This window comes from Guillardia theta (assembly GCF_000315625.1).
Source record: "Guillardia theta CCMP2712 unplaced genomic scaffold GUITHscaffold_68, whole genome shotgun sequence".
NCBI classification, from domain to species: domain Eukaryota; class Cryptophyceae; order Pyrenomonadales; family Geminigeraceae; genus Guillardia; species Guillardia theta.
Window position 1 is genome coordinate 24869 of NW_005434606.1, and position 15452 is coordinate 40320.

Genomic DNA, 15452 nt, shown 5'->3' on the forward strand with positions numbered 1-15452 from the left:
CCATCATGTGACACCGGGGTACTGGATAGTACCGGTATTTTTGATACCAAGTCCTGGTTATGAAGGGGGTAGCCGCTGTGGGCTTCGAGGGGTGGGTCATGGGGAGGGGTCCGAACGGAGGGTTTAAAGGGGGGTGGAGGGGTGGGGTAAAGTTCCAAAATGGAGAGTTGAAAGTTTGAAAGTTGATTTTGATTGGAAAATGATTGCAAAAGTATACGGTTACGACCGTTTCTGATACGTGTAACGGTACGAAACGGGGAGTTTTGATTGGAAAATGATTATTGTTTCAAAAAGTTGATTGGAAAATGATTACTGCAAACTTTCGTTGATTGGAAAATGATTACTCCAAAAATTTGTTGATTGGAAATTGATGATTGCCCCATAAGCATAGAGAAAAGTGAAAACGTCGGAACTTGGGAACGGTCGTGGCGACCGTGCGGCGTCTAAAACTCGACTCGACTCTGCTGCTGTATTTGTATGAACTTGCCAGTTCTTGATTGAGAGTACCGCCACCGTATATTAATGCTTTTAGATTCTCTACTGATGTACCAGCCGCACTCAATAGATTTTATAGTTTATCTTTTTATTGAATATTTAGGATGGCTCCGACCAGCTGGTGCGGGGTGGGGTGGGTGATAGCTTATGGGTGGGGTGGGGGGGCCATACGTTCTTTTTTTCAGGGTATATAGGGGTACAAAAGAGAGGGAAATGGTGGGTGGGAAGCATGGACTCCAAAGCTGGATACTACTAGAGAAATCACACCACTACCCCTTAGCAAGCTCACCCCACCTTCGTTCTCAATTGTATGCGACCCTCGAACCAGAAGTTGGAGATACCCCACCCATTCCTGCAGCTTCTGAGACACTACCCTCTTTCAGATGCCTCCTTTTTTCATGCACCCTTCCATTTCCCCACTTACAACCCACCTCTTTTAGGTGAAATGGACATCATGGCTCACAGGTACCCAGCAATTGAAGAGATGTATGCGAGACTACCCCTACATGGGGGCCAGACATTAGAGAAACTTTATCCGTGTGATCCACATTACTATAAAATACCACCCTACCAAGAGGCTTTTCTGTGAACACCTACCCCTTTCATCAATCCACCCACCCTCTTCAAACGAAATAAGTGTACCCCTACCCACCAGTTGTATTTCACTTTCAGCCTATGACCGCTGATGCACAAGCCTTGACTTTTCTTCAGAAATCAAGGCCGATATTATGCTGTACCCTATGGGCTGTCCACCCCTCAACCACGGAGCCAACACGGAGCCAACATGCACCCCCATATATTCATCCTCATGCATGACCCGGTGGGTATCATCGCCACCCCCCCCAACATTTTCACGATGAGTAGAACACCACGGGTTCTCGATCTGCGAAAAACATAGGGGGTGGGTAGGTCATTGATAGTGACCCGGTGGTGGCTCCTACCCCTCAATTTGGATGCTTCACATGAATCTATAGGGAAGGGGGTCACAATAGAGATTTTATTTATCCATACCATAGAGAGATCTTGTGCGAGTGCTAACCCTACCCCACTGTTTCAAACTGTACCCCACCCTATTCTCTGACATATCTCTTACACCTACCCCGACCTCTGTACCCTACTATCCCAGACTTGGTCCCCCCCTCTAAAACTGGCCTCTACTACTTCCCAAACATTCCCAGTCACCCATACTACCCTACCCTGCCTCGAAAACAATGACCACCCAAAGAGGAGGAGAAAATGTTAGCACCCATCCACAGACTCACCCCTACCACTTTCTTTCAAGACTTTTCGCGGGAAAATTATAGGGTCCAACAATAACCCCGCCATTGATTCTAATCACCCTACCCTGGTGTCGGAACAAAAGGTTCTCTTCTACCCCCATGTTTTATCATCCTGCACCCCCTCAGAAATGTTACTCCACCCGAGTTTTCGAGGCCTTCACCACCCGTCCCAAAAACCACCCTCACGACTCAAACACCATCCTTTCATCGCCCACCCCACCACACAATTTCCCTGGTGTACCACCACTGCTACCCACCCTCTCCATCCTTCTCCACCCCCTAGTCCTCGTCCTGGTCTCCCTGCCCCCTGCCCGCTCCCCCCACTCCTCGGTCCTCCCCCTCCTCCCTTGTCTACTCCCCGCCCACTCTTCCTCCCTCCCTCCCTCCCTCTTGTTCTTGTCTCCATCTCACCTCCCGTGATCTCCTTCTATTCAGTTGGGGTGGTTCTCGATGGGATTCTCGATGTGTAATCAGACATAGGATTGGTGAGAAAGTGGGCTGAAAATGTAATCAAACCGCGTTACTCTCTCCTGTTGGTATCGCTAGCGAGGCTGGACGGCTATCCTTCATGCCGGACAATGTTGTGCACTTGCGACTGCCTTCTTTTGCTGATTTTCTCTTGGACCTGGCTGGAAGGATCCAATTGTAATTTGCACGCCACCCGACTCCCTTTGAACAACTTTTGTGATAATCTGACTAGAGCTAGAAAGGGTTTCGACAGTAGATAAGATCCCACGTATTTCACTTGTCTAGCCCTCTCAGGAACATTTGGCAGCCATAGACAAAGCTGCAATAGATTCATTATAGGATGTGTGTTTTTGTCTCGTGCCGCGAGGGAACACCACTGAAAGCAGGGTTCCATTGAACTGCAAACCTGACATTTCAACTTGCAGAAAATGGAGCCTTGATATGGCAGCACAATGAGTTATATCAGCTCTCACACCAAGTGAATCACCGCAGTGGATTAATTTTCACAAACACACTTGGGTTTGATTGTCGGGATGTCGACGATCCACAATACGAATCTTCGCACACCCAGTCCAAACCATGGACAACAGGTTTGTGACATCTCTTCATACCTGCTTCCTTGATTCTCCTGCAGATCGTACGCGGCCAAGAGCGCAAAGGCCCCAGTTCTTCACCAGTGGTGAGTGTGATGGGTGATGAATAATTCTTCTAACAGATCGTGTCAGGTCAATGCAAGAGCGTCTACTGGGTCGCTGATCAAACCTCAAACGAGTCGTCTCACTCCCCGAGATTCCGATGGTTCTCAGGTATGGCTCTTAATCGTTCTGCAGAGCAGCGTTGGTGGTGAGTTGACCTACCTGGGCAGGGATTGGCTGCCTTCAAGCCAAGTTCCAACTTGAAGGTAATTGTTGATGCTAAAGACGAAGGAGATGTTGTTGTGAAGCGATCATTCACAGTCGAACAACCGAAGCCCAGTCCCTCCATCTATGTCACACCTGAAGCGGTACTTTCAATGGAATGCATATGCTCGCACTGAATTTTATGAAGCTCTCCAAACAACTTTCAGTCTACCATGAGTGATAAGAATGTCACGATAAAGCCAAATCCAAAAAGAGCTGTTCTCGCACAGGTTTACCCTGCGAGCTTAATCACCTTCTGTAACCAGTTTTTATCTAGGGGTCTGTCACTTCCATTCGGCAAGTTGGGTTTGCATCAGGTAACTCTGATTTGAAATGAGCCTCTGTAGATTTCTGAAATCTGACTCGCAATATAAAGCTGGAATGAATGCTGCAACGGGAACACCAAGGTCACAGTTTCAATCCAGCGAAGTCTCCTGTACTCCACGAGGTTTTCCCTTGGTTGGGAAAGTATCTGTGCTTAATTCCCGAATGTGTAGGTCAAGGAGCGTTACACAATCCCAGCGTAGTGGTGAATCGGTACTTCGATGGCTCTCAGAAGGTTTAGATTCCCATAATTCGCTGCACCTTTGATAAGCTGCCTTGCAGGTGGCGCTTGCCCCGGGGACTCTCATGAACAAATCCAACTCTGTCGCCGCCAACTCCATGGACGAACCGCATGACCAAGCCAGTGGAAGGTGCGAATGCTCGGTGAAGATAAACTCTCGGAGCCTAAGCCCTACGTCAGGCGAGTGTTAGGATTTGCACGAGACAATCAGAGGAAATCCGTTTCTGGATCACCGGTTTACGGCGTACAGGTTGACCATTGCTCTACTTCTTTGTTCCGGGTTATGATCAAAATCTCAGAACGCTGCTGCTTCTTCGCTGGATTCGGCAAGAAGCTTTAAAGGTAAATTTTGATTGAATGTCTTCCAGATTATTTCATTTCTTATTGAAATGCTGAAAAAAACACTTGCAGGGGTTCAATGGCTGCCTGTCCAGGATCAGAAAAGCAATATACAGGTTAGGACCTTTGTATGATATGGAAAACGATCGTTTCTGACACCATTTCCCTTTTATTTTTGTTTCATTTTTAACAGAGCTCCATTCTGTTGTTGCAGCAGAGCCAGCTGTTTCAGAGTGATCCAGTACTCAGAGATCTTTTACGAATGATAGTCAGTCGTATCAATACAAGTCACCAACAGCAAAGACAGAAACAGCAAAATGAAAGGGTTATTGTTACGTCCGACAGTGCTACACAGGTTATACACGTGCTTGTTAACGTTCTCCAAGCTCACAGTCTTTCAGGTACAGACGGTTGAGGCTTTCACGCAGACGGAGGCTGCAGAATTCCAGGAACGAAGATTGAAGGCGAACAAGTTGAAGAATAGAAGATTGGATGGGCAGGGCTGTTCATTGAGTGATTCTGACGTTCCTTCGGATGCAAACGATGATGCACGGTCAGCCAGTCATAGAAGGAGGAATTCTCTCGACGACATCTCGTTGTCAACCAACAGCCCCAGAGAGTCTTGCGATGGATACTCGAGGGACCTATCTGATGCCTCGGGACCCATTTCTGTTTCAAGCATGGTCCAAATGAGTATTGCCAGCAGTACAGACGCGTCGCAGACAAATACGCTTGCTCATGATCAAACCAGCATGACTTATTCTAAGGATTTCTATGACGAGCACGCCGATCACAGGGGGGCACACATGGACGAGTGTCTGCATGGTCATGACCATCATACATTGGACTGCATCTCAATCGATGAGACGATCAATTCTTTTGAAGCTGTGGATCTGAACAAGACCAAGTCACCAGTGGGTACGGATCTGCTTGCTGATGCGGATGGATGTGAATTCGAAATTGAAAACTCTGTTTACGGTTCGAATGAGTCGCCGACGGAGACTGCGGCGACAGAAAAGAGAGCCAACTCCCCTCCGCCTTCTATCGAGACTCTGATGGAGTTACAAAAGATTCTGGACGATCACTACAAGAAACTTTGGCAAAGTGGGTCTTACGCTGGCAACAGTCTCTACAGGCAAGGAACTCCGATCCGATTTGACGGAATCAACAGCCCTGCAACAGCGGAGATGCTCCGACTCACCATGGAATCTCAAGGACAGTCGCTCGACGAGTTGCGTCAGACTCCTGAGCGACCTCCTAACCCAGATCCAACGAAGTGGAGTCCCAATGCATGCTTCAATGCGGAAGTTCCTGGATCAATTCGAATGGGAAACAGTCCACCAAAGCACAATGTTCAGATGCCTTTGAGACAGCTTCGGCATGTCCCGGTGCCTTCTCTGAAGATCTCTGCTGCAATCTCACGCTCGGAGCAAGCTCCGGTATTCTTACAACCTTCCCTGCGAATTACTTTATCTTTCGACTTTCGTTCCCTCATCCTTCATTTGTGTACTCCTCTCGATTTGACAATGATTATCAATAGGTTGAAAGCCCTCTCTCTACCCCTCGATCCGGGTCTGCCTTTCTTGCTCATGTGAACTCGGCTCGCTCCTCGACAAACTCGGCCTCCGAATGACAACTGCGGCTCAAAATGCGTCACTATGTTTTTTGAACAGGGTCGTGAATGTTTCCCCGCCCGCCTGGTGTGTCAGCTTGAGCGTGTGTGGCATATTCGTTCAACAATTTGTTCTAATTATGTGTGTCGTGGAAACGATGATTAGCTCCCCAGTTTCTATGTGATTATGGTTAAACTTGAAGCATACAAGGATGGTCTGAGTCGGTGCAGTGCTGTTACTCAGTACTTTGGATTCGGAAGTTCCGGGCCGCCGCCCTGACTGGTTCGAAGCCGTTGGGTTACTCGGTGGCAGTGTTAGTGATCTTTCGGTTCGCCGCCGGTCCGGCGGGCCAAACCGCATTCGACCGGCGGCGTGAAGCCTCAGAACGGTTACATTGATTATCGGATTAAATAACGGTGCATCGATGTTTGACCTTTCAATCGCAGGAACGGACGCATCTGTCCGACTACCCCTAGCAAGCGGCATTCGGCCATGGGACCGTAGGTGGTTCCACAAGGGTACTCGCCGTCAGTGCCTCGGGAAGGGAGTCGAGGGCAGGAGTGGGGCTGAATGCAGTAGTTTTGGGTGGGGTGGGGTGGGGTAGGACAGATTGGGGTGGGTAGGGTAGGGTAGGGTAGGGTAGGGTGGGGCGGACTGATGTGGTGTGGGGTCGGATTCTCCGAAAAAACAATTTTTGGGCCGCATGGAGAAAAGTTAACTTTCAACATATAGATACCCTGAAAGTTAATCTAGTCCTTGAAAGTGAATACGTCTTGAAACTTTTGGTAAAACGATTTTAGAGAAGTGTGCCTAACGGTCGCAACGCTTTGTAACGACCAACGGTAACGCAAACTTACAAACCATCCCTACCCCCCTTTTAAGTACAAGAGAAAAGAACCGACCCCTCAACTTAGGACTACCCTTGATTATCCTCTTTGTCTGACTGAAAGTGGCCTTTTACTACCCCTCCAATTCCACGACTTGGCTATAGAGGGATCGGGGGATCAGGTACCCACCCCAGAGATGTGCGTTGGTATTTTTCAAAGTTCACACATACCCCACCCATCCTATAGAAAAAGTAACCCCACCACCATTATCCGGTCAAAGCACCGGTTCATTTGTACGGTGTGGGATGACCCCCACCCCCAAACACCTTCTTAAAGCAAACTCCGTTCGTTTTCTCAAAGTGGGACGTTGGAAGCACGTAGATGGTCATGAGGGAGGGAAGGGAAACAAGGAGATGGAGAGTGTTGGAAGACAAGGATAGCAAGGATTGCGATAGCAGACAAGAAGACCGAAACAATTAACCACAGAAAGAGAAATAAACACAGACAACGTCATCAGCAGAAAGTCTCTCCTGTAGTAGTCAGACGATCAGACCTAGGGACAACAATGCAAGAAGACATGTTGCAGAGAAGACAGTGTCCAAAGAAATCGAAAAAAATATCAGAGGAGGAAGAAGTTTGCGGTAATGGTCAAGTAATAGAATGTATCAAAACCAGCTCGTGGCAGAGGGAAGTCAAGAAGGGATAAGCAGCGTGCACTGTCTTGGGCAAAGATGACTTAGAGGTGACAAAAAAAAGTACAAAGCAATCGACAATGATAGAGAGTTGTGCTACTGAGAGTGATTAGCAGAGAAACTTGCTCATGTTTGAAAAAGATAAACAGTGTGAGCATTTTCTGATTGTTGTCCGCAGAGTCGCTTCGCGCATTAGCAACTTGGTGCAGGATCTGAATGAGAATGCAATTCTAAGTGGACACAAAACCTCAAGAATCAAGAAAACTTGTTTCGTCATCGAAAATGTACTCCGATGACATGTTTGCTCTTGCTCCCAAACCAGCAAGTTCTTCGAAACGAAACAGATCAGGAAACGAAGTCGCTACCACCTTGCAGGGAGGGTCGTCGAGCATTGACATATCATGCTCAAATCACGAATCGAAGATGTTGAGTTCCTTCCATGTCATGCTCAAGGAGAATTTCCTGTGCGACATGAAGGTCACGATAGGAAGAGCCAAGGTCCCTGCGCACTCCATCGTGCTTGCTAGCTGCAGCTGCTTCTTCAAGAACAAGATCGCCAAGGGGTCGCGAACCGTCAGCCTCGACCCCAACGACCTCAGCGTGCAGGACTTCAGAACCCTTCTTGACTGCATCTACAAGGGCAAGATGTCTCTCATGGAGGAAGCGATCCCCAAGTTCATCCAGATCACCGAGAAGCTCGAGCTCGAGAACATCCGGGCCGCGTGCGTCATGAAGCTCGTATCCCGGATCAACGAGGGCAACATGGAGCGGATGCTTGTCACCGGCAACGACATCAAGTGTAAGGAGATCATCGACGCTGCCAAAGCTGCCATGCTCAAGGCGAAGTCAGCTCAGGTCAGCGAGCAGGCCTCGAGCGTGTCCAAGAGCATCAAGTGCCCATGGACGAAGGAGGAGGATGACCGTGTGGCCGACCTTGTCGCTCGTTTCGGCGTCAAGTCATGGTCCGCACTCGCCACCTACATGCCTGGGAGGACGGGGAAGCAGATCAGAGAGCGATGGCACAACCACCTGGACCCCAACGTGAGGAAGGAGCGCTGGACACCTCAGGAGGACGCAGCGATCATAGAGGCACATGCGCATCTGGACAACAAGTGGGCGGAGATTGCCAAGCTGTTGCCGGGAAGGACGGACAACGCAATCAAAAACAGGTGGAACTCAACGCTGAGGAGGGTGGTGGAGCATGGCGCTGTCATCAGCTACGACTCTGAGAGCCGGCAGAGCGACGAGCTGGACAACAGCTCAGACACTGCGAACAAGAAGCGGAAAGTTTTGACACACCAGGAGCAGTCGAAAGGCAACGAGGACAAGCCAGTTGGAGAAGGAGCGAGGACGCGGGAAGGGACGGATCGACGAGCTGAAGAGGAGCTGGGGCGTAGCTGCTTCGATGTCGACGAGATGTCGGAAGAGACGGAGGAGGATGTGAACTTCACTCATGATCTGCACGAAGAGGAGCTCGGGAGGAACGAGGCTGACGTACTGCAGTTCGAGGAGGAGGAGGAGTCCAAGAGAGCAGCTACCTCTAAGCTGTGGACGCGAAGACCGCCCATCAGCATCCAGACAGAACGAGAGGAGCTGGCGACCTGGCCATCCAACTTTTCTCCCTCCGTTGCCCTTGAAGAACTTTTCTGCCTCTCCTCCAACGTGACATGCGTCGGTGGAGGGACAACCTCGCCTGGACTGGGGGTTTGTGACGTTTTCTCCTCCCTCGGGGCTAGCAAGGGCGACAAACCCCTGGAGAGCCTCGAGGAGGATGGGGACAGACAGGGCAGGGAAGTCTCTGCTCCCTCCTCATCGGTAGCTTCGCCCCCCAAAACCCTCAAAGTTTGATTTTGACCTCATCTTTTAGCAACCTCCCTCTTCACTTCACTGACTTGATCTCTAGTCCAAGTTTTTGCCAAGTTCTCTTCGTGTAATCCTGTTAAGTTAACTTTAAAGTGTTCTACTAGTGAAAGTTGATCAACTCTTCCCGGATATCCACCGCCCTGTGAACTTTCCGGGGCCGTACGGCCTCGGAGCCTCGGAGTACCGTACGGAAAGTTCTGAACTTTTCCCGGCCCGCCGCCGGAGGCCGCTCCCAGGTCTGAGTCTACAACCCGGCGTACTGCGGCTAACCGTACGGTACCAGCCGCTGAGCGCCGGCCGCCGTGTCGCAGGCCGTGTCGGTGGCGAAAGGGTATGAGGGAGATGCCATCACTTCGGGGAGACCTGAGGCGACTATGGCGACGGGTGCACGAGTGATGCTGTTCATATGGGGAGTGGCGGAGACGTCGACCGCGTTCATGCCCTTGGCTCCTTGTCCCTTCCTGTCCGCATGCTCGACCGCAAGCAGCTCGTTGTCTGCGAGAGGATCAGACTGCAGGAGGGCCGCGAGAGCATTACTCATGGCCGAGGGAGCTGGACGAGACTGGCATATGAAGGGGGAACCAGATGACGCTGAGGCAAGGAGCGATCGAATGCTCAAGATGTCGCTGATGCTGGCGAGGATAGGTAAGGGGACAGCAAGAGTCGGCGGTGTGTGACGATGTAGCAGGGGGGGACCTTGAGGCGCTGGGAAGGGGAGGATGCGACATCGATATAGACAGGGTTGAGAGAGAGATAACGTCCTTGTATGCTATCACGAGCAGCAGGAAAGAGAAAGACGTCGCATCTCAAGTATCCAGGTTGAGCCCTTCGTTGAGGGATGAGCTCGGTCAAGGAGCTGCCAAGTTGCACCTTGGTTGTGGGAGGAACGTCATGCCGGGATGGATCAACGTCGATCTCTACGGGTGGCGCTTGCGTGATGCACTGCAAAAGACGACAGCTGAGAACACCAACTCTGACAGCGTGATCTCCCTGAACCTCGCTACCACTCCTCTCCCTCTTGACGATGGAACCTGTCAATGCATCTACACAAGTCACATGCTCGAACATCTTTCGCACCCGGTAGAAACGAGGTCATCCCAGCAGCATTACCATGTCTTGTCCTGACTTATCTCCGCAGCATCTTCATGGAGGAGGTGTTCCGAGTGCTGGCTCCTGGAGGCGTCCTGCGAGTGGTCGTTCCCGATGCTCAAAAGTGGCTCAAGTCGTACACGAGTCGAGATGAGAACTTCCTAGTCTCCGCACGGCAGCATTGGAACCACTGGGACTGGAGGACGTTTGAAGAGCAACAGAGCTGGCTGGACCTCCTCCTTCCCTACCTCGGTGCTTCCTCCCTCAAAGGAGCTTTGACCGGGTCCCATCAGTTTGGCTTTGATGAATCCTCTCTACGAGCGCTCCTTGTAGCTTCGGCATCTCGTAGTTTGCTCGCTCCTTGACGGTGGCTGGCAGGAGCGGTCAGGCTTTCCTCGGGACAGCATCGAGCGCTCTTCCTTCCAGAGGAGCCGGCACTCTCTGCTGAGGGTCGATGACCGGAGCCACGCAGCTGGGGCCACCTTCGATGGGGAGGAGAGGTCTGTGCCAGAGAGCAAGTGTGAAGGAGAAGTGTTGACCTTTGATGCCTGTCCTCAGCGACGATACTTACTTCAGCCTGTTCATGGAAGCTCGCAAGCCCGAGGTATCCGCCGCGAGCCCAGCAGCTTTCCAGGTGTGTGGAGTGAAGGAAGAGGAAAGGTGCACCCTCACTGACTTGGGCTTGAATGGCTCTTAGCAAAGAGACAACGCGCTGCAGAAGTTTGTCAAGACGTTGCTGGGAACTCGTTGACCGTCGCTCTCGCCCTCAGTACCCGGTACGGTGCCGCCGCGTGGCAGTGTGCCGCACTACTACTGTACGCCGTGACGCCGTATCGGACGGTGATTTAACCCGGATAATGATCCGATGATCATCCCCCGCTCGCCGAGCCTGATCGAGTCATCGGATCATCGCATGGACTCGGGACTCTCAGCTGAGCGGCCCGGCGGCCCGGCGCCGGGCGCGGCCCTCTGAGCCTGAATCACTGATCGGAATTCCGACCGAAGTTCTGCAAGTTGTAACCAGGAAACCGGTGGATCCAGAATCAAAGGATTTTAAATTGACCCGTCTTGTATCCCAATACTACCCCTCTCTTCCCCGAAGGGGTGGGTACACCCAGAGCTCCGATTTCATTTCTATTTTCGGTACCCCTACCTACCTTACCTTGATAACACCCTACCAATCCACATTGGACCCCTGTCACATATTGGAAATTGCAGGCTACGACGGCTGTTCAATGGACCCCCTACCCACCCATTAATTCATGTACCCCCTTTCTTCAGCCTTCCGATTCTCCATCATTCAGCTTGCTTCTCACCGCCCCTTCATCCCCATTGCATTCCATGTTTAGACCCCACCCCCCAATTTAGGACCCCAATGTAAAAGTACCCCTCAATTATTGTTTCACTACCCCTTTTCTTATGTATACGTGTACTTCAATGATCTGACCCACCCTTCACATCTACCCCCACCCCCACTGGATGAGGTCTACCCCTCTGCGGCGGGAGAGCCAAAGGACAGACGTCATGGTTTACCAGGTGATGGCAGCGAGCGGGAGGAGGAGAAAGGAGAGGATGGAGGAGCACGTGAATGATGGTTACATCGAAGAAGCATGCATGGATGGAAGTAGAAGAGTGGGGCAGCTGAGGAGGGAGAGAGACGAGGACAGGCTACAGGGAACTGGCAAACACAATCGGGTGTAAAGTCTAGGGAAAGAGAGGGGAAAGAATAGCTGAATAGGACGAGAGAAGACAGGCAGTTGACCTGGAACAGGCGACTAAAGTTGTTGATCGAGAAGATGCTACTAAGAGACGGGGATAGAGCGTTGTGAGGTGAGGCAGCGTGCCGATTGGAAATGTAGCTGGTGGAGGGGGGCGCTGAACAGGAACAGAATGATAGGATAAGGCACGAGGAGGAGCGATGGAAACCTTGGATGAAGACAGAGAGATATGGCAGGGATATCAAGATGAGATCGTAGAAAGCTAAAAACTATCTTCACGAGCAGCACGAGATAGAGCACACGCTGTTTGTGGACTGTTTCTTTTTGTTCAACAAGTGTTAGAGAAGCTGTTTACAAGGACGACATGTGTGATGATGCGAGAGATATGATGATTCGCAAAGATAAGGGAGGCATGATTTAGTTCACCAGCCACTATGAGAGTTGTAGCGCAAGGTTTGAGATCATGTATGGGCAGAGGATGTGCAGGGATCAGAAGTCAAGGCGATGAAGTGACGGTTAATTCTTAATTTCTTAGTTTATGCGTATCTTTCAGTCAGTTTCTACCTCCTCTTACCCTCACACTAACTCTCTCTGTTCAGCGTGATACTCGTCAGCCAACCACCAAGCTCTGGGCAGATGGCATGAGCGCGGCTCAAGCTCGCAAGGCTCTCTTCGGTCAGTACAGCTGTACAACACCACGATTATGAATGGGTGGAAACAAAGTGTTGACCTTGTCCAAACATTGTCACTGTCAGCACGCAGCTGGATGTCTTTCTTGTCTTGCTTGCCCATGTGTTTCTGTTGCTCTGTCGTCTCCTCGAGTTCTCGTTTGCCTGTCTTGTTACCTTCTCTCGTAGTTGTTCTTGCCACTGACTGCCAACAGGAAACAACTCCATGATGAGCGGCAGCTCCAGAGACAGCCTCGGTGAGTTGCGCAGGGCATGATGCTAGATGTCTCTCTCCCTTCTATCTCCTCCTCCCTGCCTCCCTCGAGCTGCCCCCTCTTGTTTCTCTTCGTTCTCCACTTTTCGCGTTCCTACATCACAATAGTATCCTTTTCTTAGGATTGTCTTGTGTGGCTGGTTCACCTTTCTCCCCTCAATGTGTTCATCCTCCTCCCTCCCTCCAGTCAACCTCCTCCTCCATCTTCGCTGTCCTCACCTTCACCGTAGGCCTCGGAGGGAAGAGCGCTATCTCCAAGTACATGAAGTTGGCCAACCCCGGAATGTTCCACTAGGCAGCAGGATGCCAAGTCGATAAGAGAGTGCGGGGTAGATGAGTTTTCCTCTTATCACAGTGCGATTGAACGGGACATGTCATGTTGATCTCGTTCATTGCTTCGCTATACCTCTTATCACAGTGCGATTTGAACGGGACATGTCATGTTGATATCGTTCATTGCTTCGCTATATCACATCTTTCACCTCCCCGTGTGTTATCTGCATGTGGGTATGTCGTATCAGCATCTCCTTCATACCATCTCTGTCGCCCATCGCTTGAAGTGCGACGGCATGTCGAACTTGTTGAGTATCTCCGTCACCTGCCCAGCTTTCTCAGCGCAAACTTCCCTCACAGTCTCAGCTCACCCGACGAGCTGACAGCGCCAGCTGAAACTCCCTGCATACAAAACGTGAGCTCCCAGCACGGGCTCTGCAGGCCTTGAGCTGGTCTACCTGTGCTCACGAGGTACCCCACCAGGATGGTTCGTCTTGTCACTCCACATGACAAGCTCGAGAGCCAGCAGGTTGTCAACCGCATGCAGGCACGACGTGTAAAGTGACCTGCCCGCCCTGTTAGCTCTCTGCTGTAACCCAGCTGACCTACTCGATGGTGGGGGCCTCGAGCTGGGCTAGGCTCCTTCCCTCCTCCATGATGAGCCCAGCAGACGAGGCCGCGTGCCGGTTGGCGCTGACGAACTCGGAGAGATGCGAGTAGACCGACTGAGTGAAAGTCAGCTGGAGGGCAGCTGGGGGAGGTCGGCAGACGTAGGTAGAGAGTCGCGAGCCGATGGAAGAGAGTCTGCGGATGGCGGCGAGGACGGCAAGATCGACGAGAGAGAGCCCGGCGAGAAGTTCCGCCCTGCTGTGGAGTGAGCGAGGGAGGAAGGGAGGAGGAGGGAGGAGGAGGGAGGAGGGAGGGGAGGAGGGAGGAGGGAGGGGAGGAGGGATGAGGATCGGGAAGGAATCTGAACCATGAGTCGAAGGAGCAGGCTCCTGCTGCTACTTCAAAGTGTGCAGGACGAGGGAGGCAGTCGTCGACAGTCAGCGCTGAAAGAGCTGAAATCTGCGAATAGAAAAATCAAAAATCCCCGTCTTGTTCTCCTGCTCTCCTGCTCTCCTGCTCTCCTGCTCTACCCAAATCTTCGATTTCATTTTCCATCTGCTCTCCTCTTTCTCCTCTTCCCCACTGTCTCTCCTCCTCCCTCTTCGTCCTCACCGCCCAGTTGAACAAGGCAAACTTGCTGGTGGTGGACAGAAACATGGTCTGCAAAGAAAGTTACCAGGATGAGGGAGGAGGAAGCGGAGGGGAGGGAGAGAAGGAGAGTGAAGACAGCAAGAGAGGGCTGGGCTGGGGAAGGAAAGGTTGAAAGCACAGGACGCACCTTGAAGGATTGATGAAAGAGAGCGTCTGTCCGCAACCGATTGACTAGAGCAACAGTCAAACACCCTTCTGACGGCCCTGCTGCTCCTGCTGCTCCTGCTGCTCCTGCTGCTGCTGCTGCTGCTGCTGCTGCTGCTGCTCCTGCTGCTCCTGCTCCTGCTGCTCCTGCTGCTCCTGCTGCCCCTGCTGCTCCTGCTGCTCCTGCTGCTGCTGCTCCTGCTCCTGCTGCTCCTGCTCCTGCTGCTCCTGCTGCTCCTGCTGCTCCTGCTGCTCCTGCTGCTCCTGCTGCTCCTGCTGCTCCTGCTGCTCCTGCTGCTCCTGCTGTTTTCAATTTCTACCTTCACTACCATCTTTTCCATCATCTTTCTCCTTCTCCTCTATTACAACTTCTTCCACTGCTACACCTTCAACTCGCGGCATACCTCTGTCGTTGAACGCATGATGATACTTTCGGAACGACTCTGCTCTCAAGTCAGCCTGCCAGAACTTGCACGAGAAGGCACAGGAAGACGGCAAATCAAGAAGCAAGAAGGAAGAGGAATGAAGGAGGAGAAGGAGCAGGAGGAGATACCAGGAGATTTGCTGATAAAATGCTCCGGGAGGCTGACAGACGAGCAAAGAACCTCGAGGGTCATGTGAGGGTCAGGTGGCTGCATGAAGAAGATCTGCCGGCCTGAACAGAGAGTCAGAGAAAGAAAGAAGAGGCGCAGACAGAGAAGGAGGAGCAGGAGCAGGAGCGGGAGCAGCAGCAGCAGCAGCAGCAGCAGCAGCAGCAGCAGCAACCTGAAAATCTTGATCTCACTCTCTTCTCCAGGAGGTCCATGCACTCCAGACAATTTGACAACCCCAAGACAACCTGCCGTCCTCATCAGTGCCTCATCAAAACTGGTCTTCCTCTTTCTCCTCCTCCTCCTCGTCCTCCTCCTCGTCCTCGTCCTCCTCCTCCTCCTCCTCCTCCTCCTCCTCCTCCTCCTCCTCCTGTTAGTGATGGCTTTATTCGCTC

The 15452-nt window shown here is 51.6% G+C and overlaps 5 protein-coding genes across 5 annotated transcripts in view; 4 read left to right on the forward strand and 1 right to left on the reverse strand.

The window, feature by feature from the left end:
* The first annotated feature begins 2668 nt into the window (after positions 1-2668).
* GUITHDRAFT_154148 (hypothetical protein) lies at positions 2669-4329 on the forward strand. The gene is made up of 13 exons (XM_005827214.1): positions 2669-2833; positions 2878-2922; positions 2969-3049; positions 3109-3144; positions 3200-3246; positions 3291-3372; positions 3420-3459; positions 3519-3590; positions 3640-3701; positions 3749-3837; positions 3888-3957; positions 4007-4162; positions 4240-4329. The coding sequence occupies exons 1-12, from the start codon at positions 2777-2779 to the stop codon at positions 4058-4060; spliced, it is 735 nt and encodes a 244-aa protein (XP_005827271.1). The 5' UTR covers positions 2669-2776; the 3' UTR covers positions 4061-4162; positions 4240-4329.
* Positions 4330-8009: 3680 nt separating this feature from the next.
* On the forward strand, positions 8010-8378 carry GUITHDRAFT_75666 (hypothetical protein; the record flags this gene model as incomplete). The annotated part of the gene is made up of 1 exon (XM_005827215.1): positions 8010-8378. A coding segment is annotated over one exon (369 nt), but the record flags the coding sequence as incomplete, so codon positions are not given.
* Positions 8379-9415: 1037 nt separating this feature from the next.
* Positions 9416-10881, forward strand: GUITHDRAFT_113536 (hypothetical protein; the record flags this gene model as incomplete). The annotated part of the gene is made up of 6 exons (XM_005827216.1): positions 9416-9686; positions 9730-10132; positions 10180-10459; positions 10509-10630; positions 10689-10764; positions 10828-10881. The coding sequence occupies 6 exons, from the start codon at positions 9416-9418 to the stop codon at positions 10879-10881; spliced, it is 1206 nt and encodes a 401-aa protein (XP_005827273.1).
* A 1434-nt stretch (positions 10882-12315) lies between these two features.
* GUITHDRAFT_113537 (hypothetical protein) lies at positions 12316-13085 on the forward strand (the record flags this gene model as incomplete). Its single annotated transcript, XM_005827217.1, has 4 exons — positions 12316-12363; positions 12448-12523; positions 12732-12773; positions 13021-13085. The coding sequence occupies 4 exons, from the start codon at positions 12316-12318 to the stop codon at positions 13083-13085; spliced, it is 231 nt and encodes a 76-aa protein (XP_005827274.1).
* Positions 13086-13319: 234 nt separating this feature from the next.
* The window catches only part of GUITHDRAFT_113538 (hypothetical protein), a gene marked incomplete at both ends in the record, with an annotated part of 5560 nt that continues 3427 nt past the window's right edge, over positions 13320-15452 (reverse strand). Inside the window, 10 exons of the mRNA XM_005827218.1 lie at positions 13320-13388; positions 13435-13465; positions 13522-13629; positions 13673-13927; positions 14040-14131; positions 14285-14332; positions 14451-14476; positions 14515-14767; positions 15073-15122; positions 15252-15305. Of these exons, the coding sequence (XP_005827275.1) occupies positions 13320-13388; positions 13435-13465; positions 13522-13629; positions 13673-13927; positions 14040-14131; positions 14285-14332; positions 14451-14476; positions 14515-14767; positions 15073-15122; positions 15252-15305 (986 nt within the window). The remainder of the gene's footprint in view (positions 13389-13434; positions 13466-13521; positions 13630-13672; positions 13928-14039; positions 14132-14284; positions 14333-14450; positions 14477-14514; positions 14768-15072; positions 15123-15251; positions 15306-15452) is intronic.

Bases quoted from the DNA above. Each gene is read 5' to 3' on its own strand.
- GUITHDRAFT_154148 (XM_005827214.1), top strand. From the start codon at position 2,777: ATGTCGACGATCCACAATACGAATCTTCGCACACCCAGTCCAAACCAT. The intron at 3,591-3,639 runs GTTTTCCCTTGG...CCGAATGTGTAG, and splicing joins AGTCTCCTGTACTCCACGAG to GTCAAGGAGCGTTACACAAT. The intron at 3,702-3,748 runs GTTTAGATTCCC...GCTGCCTTGCAG, and splicing joins ACTTCGATGGCTCTCAGAAG to GTGGCGCTTGCCCCGGGGAC.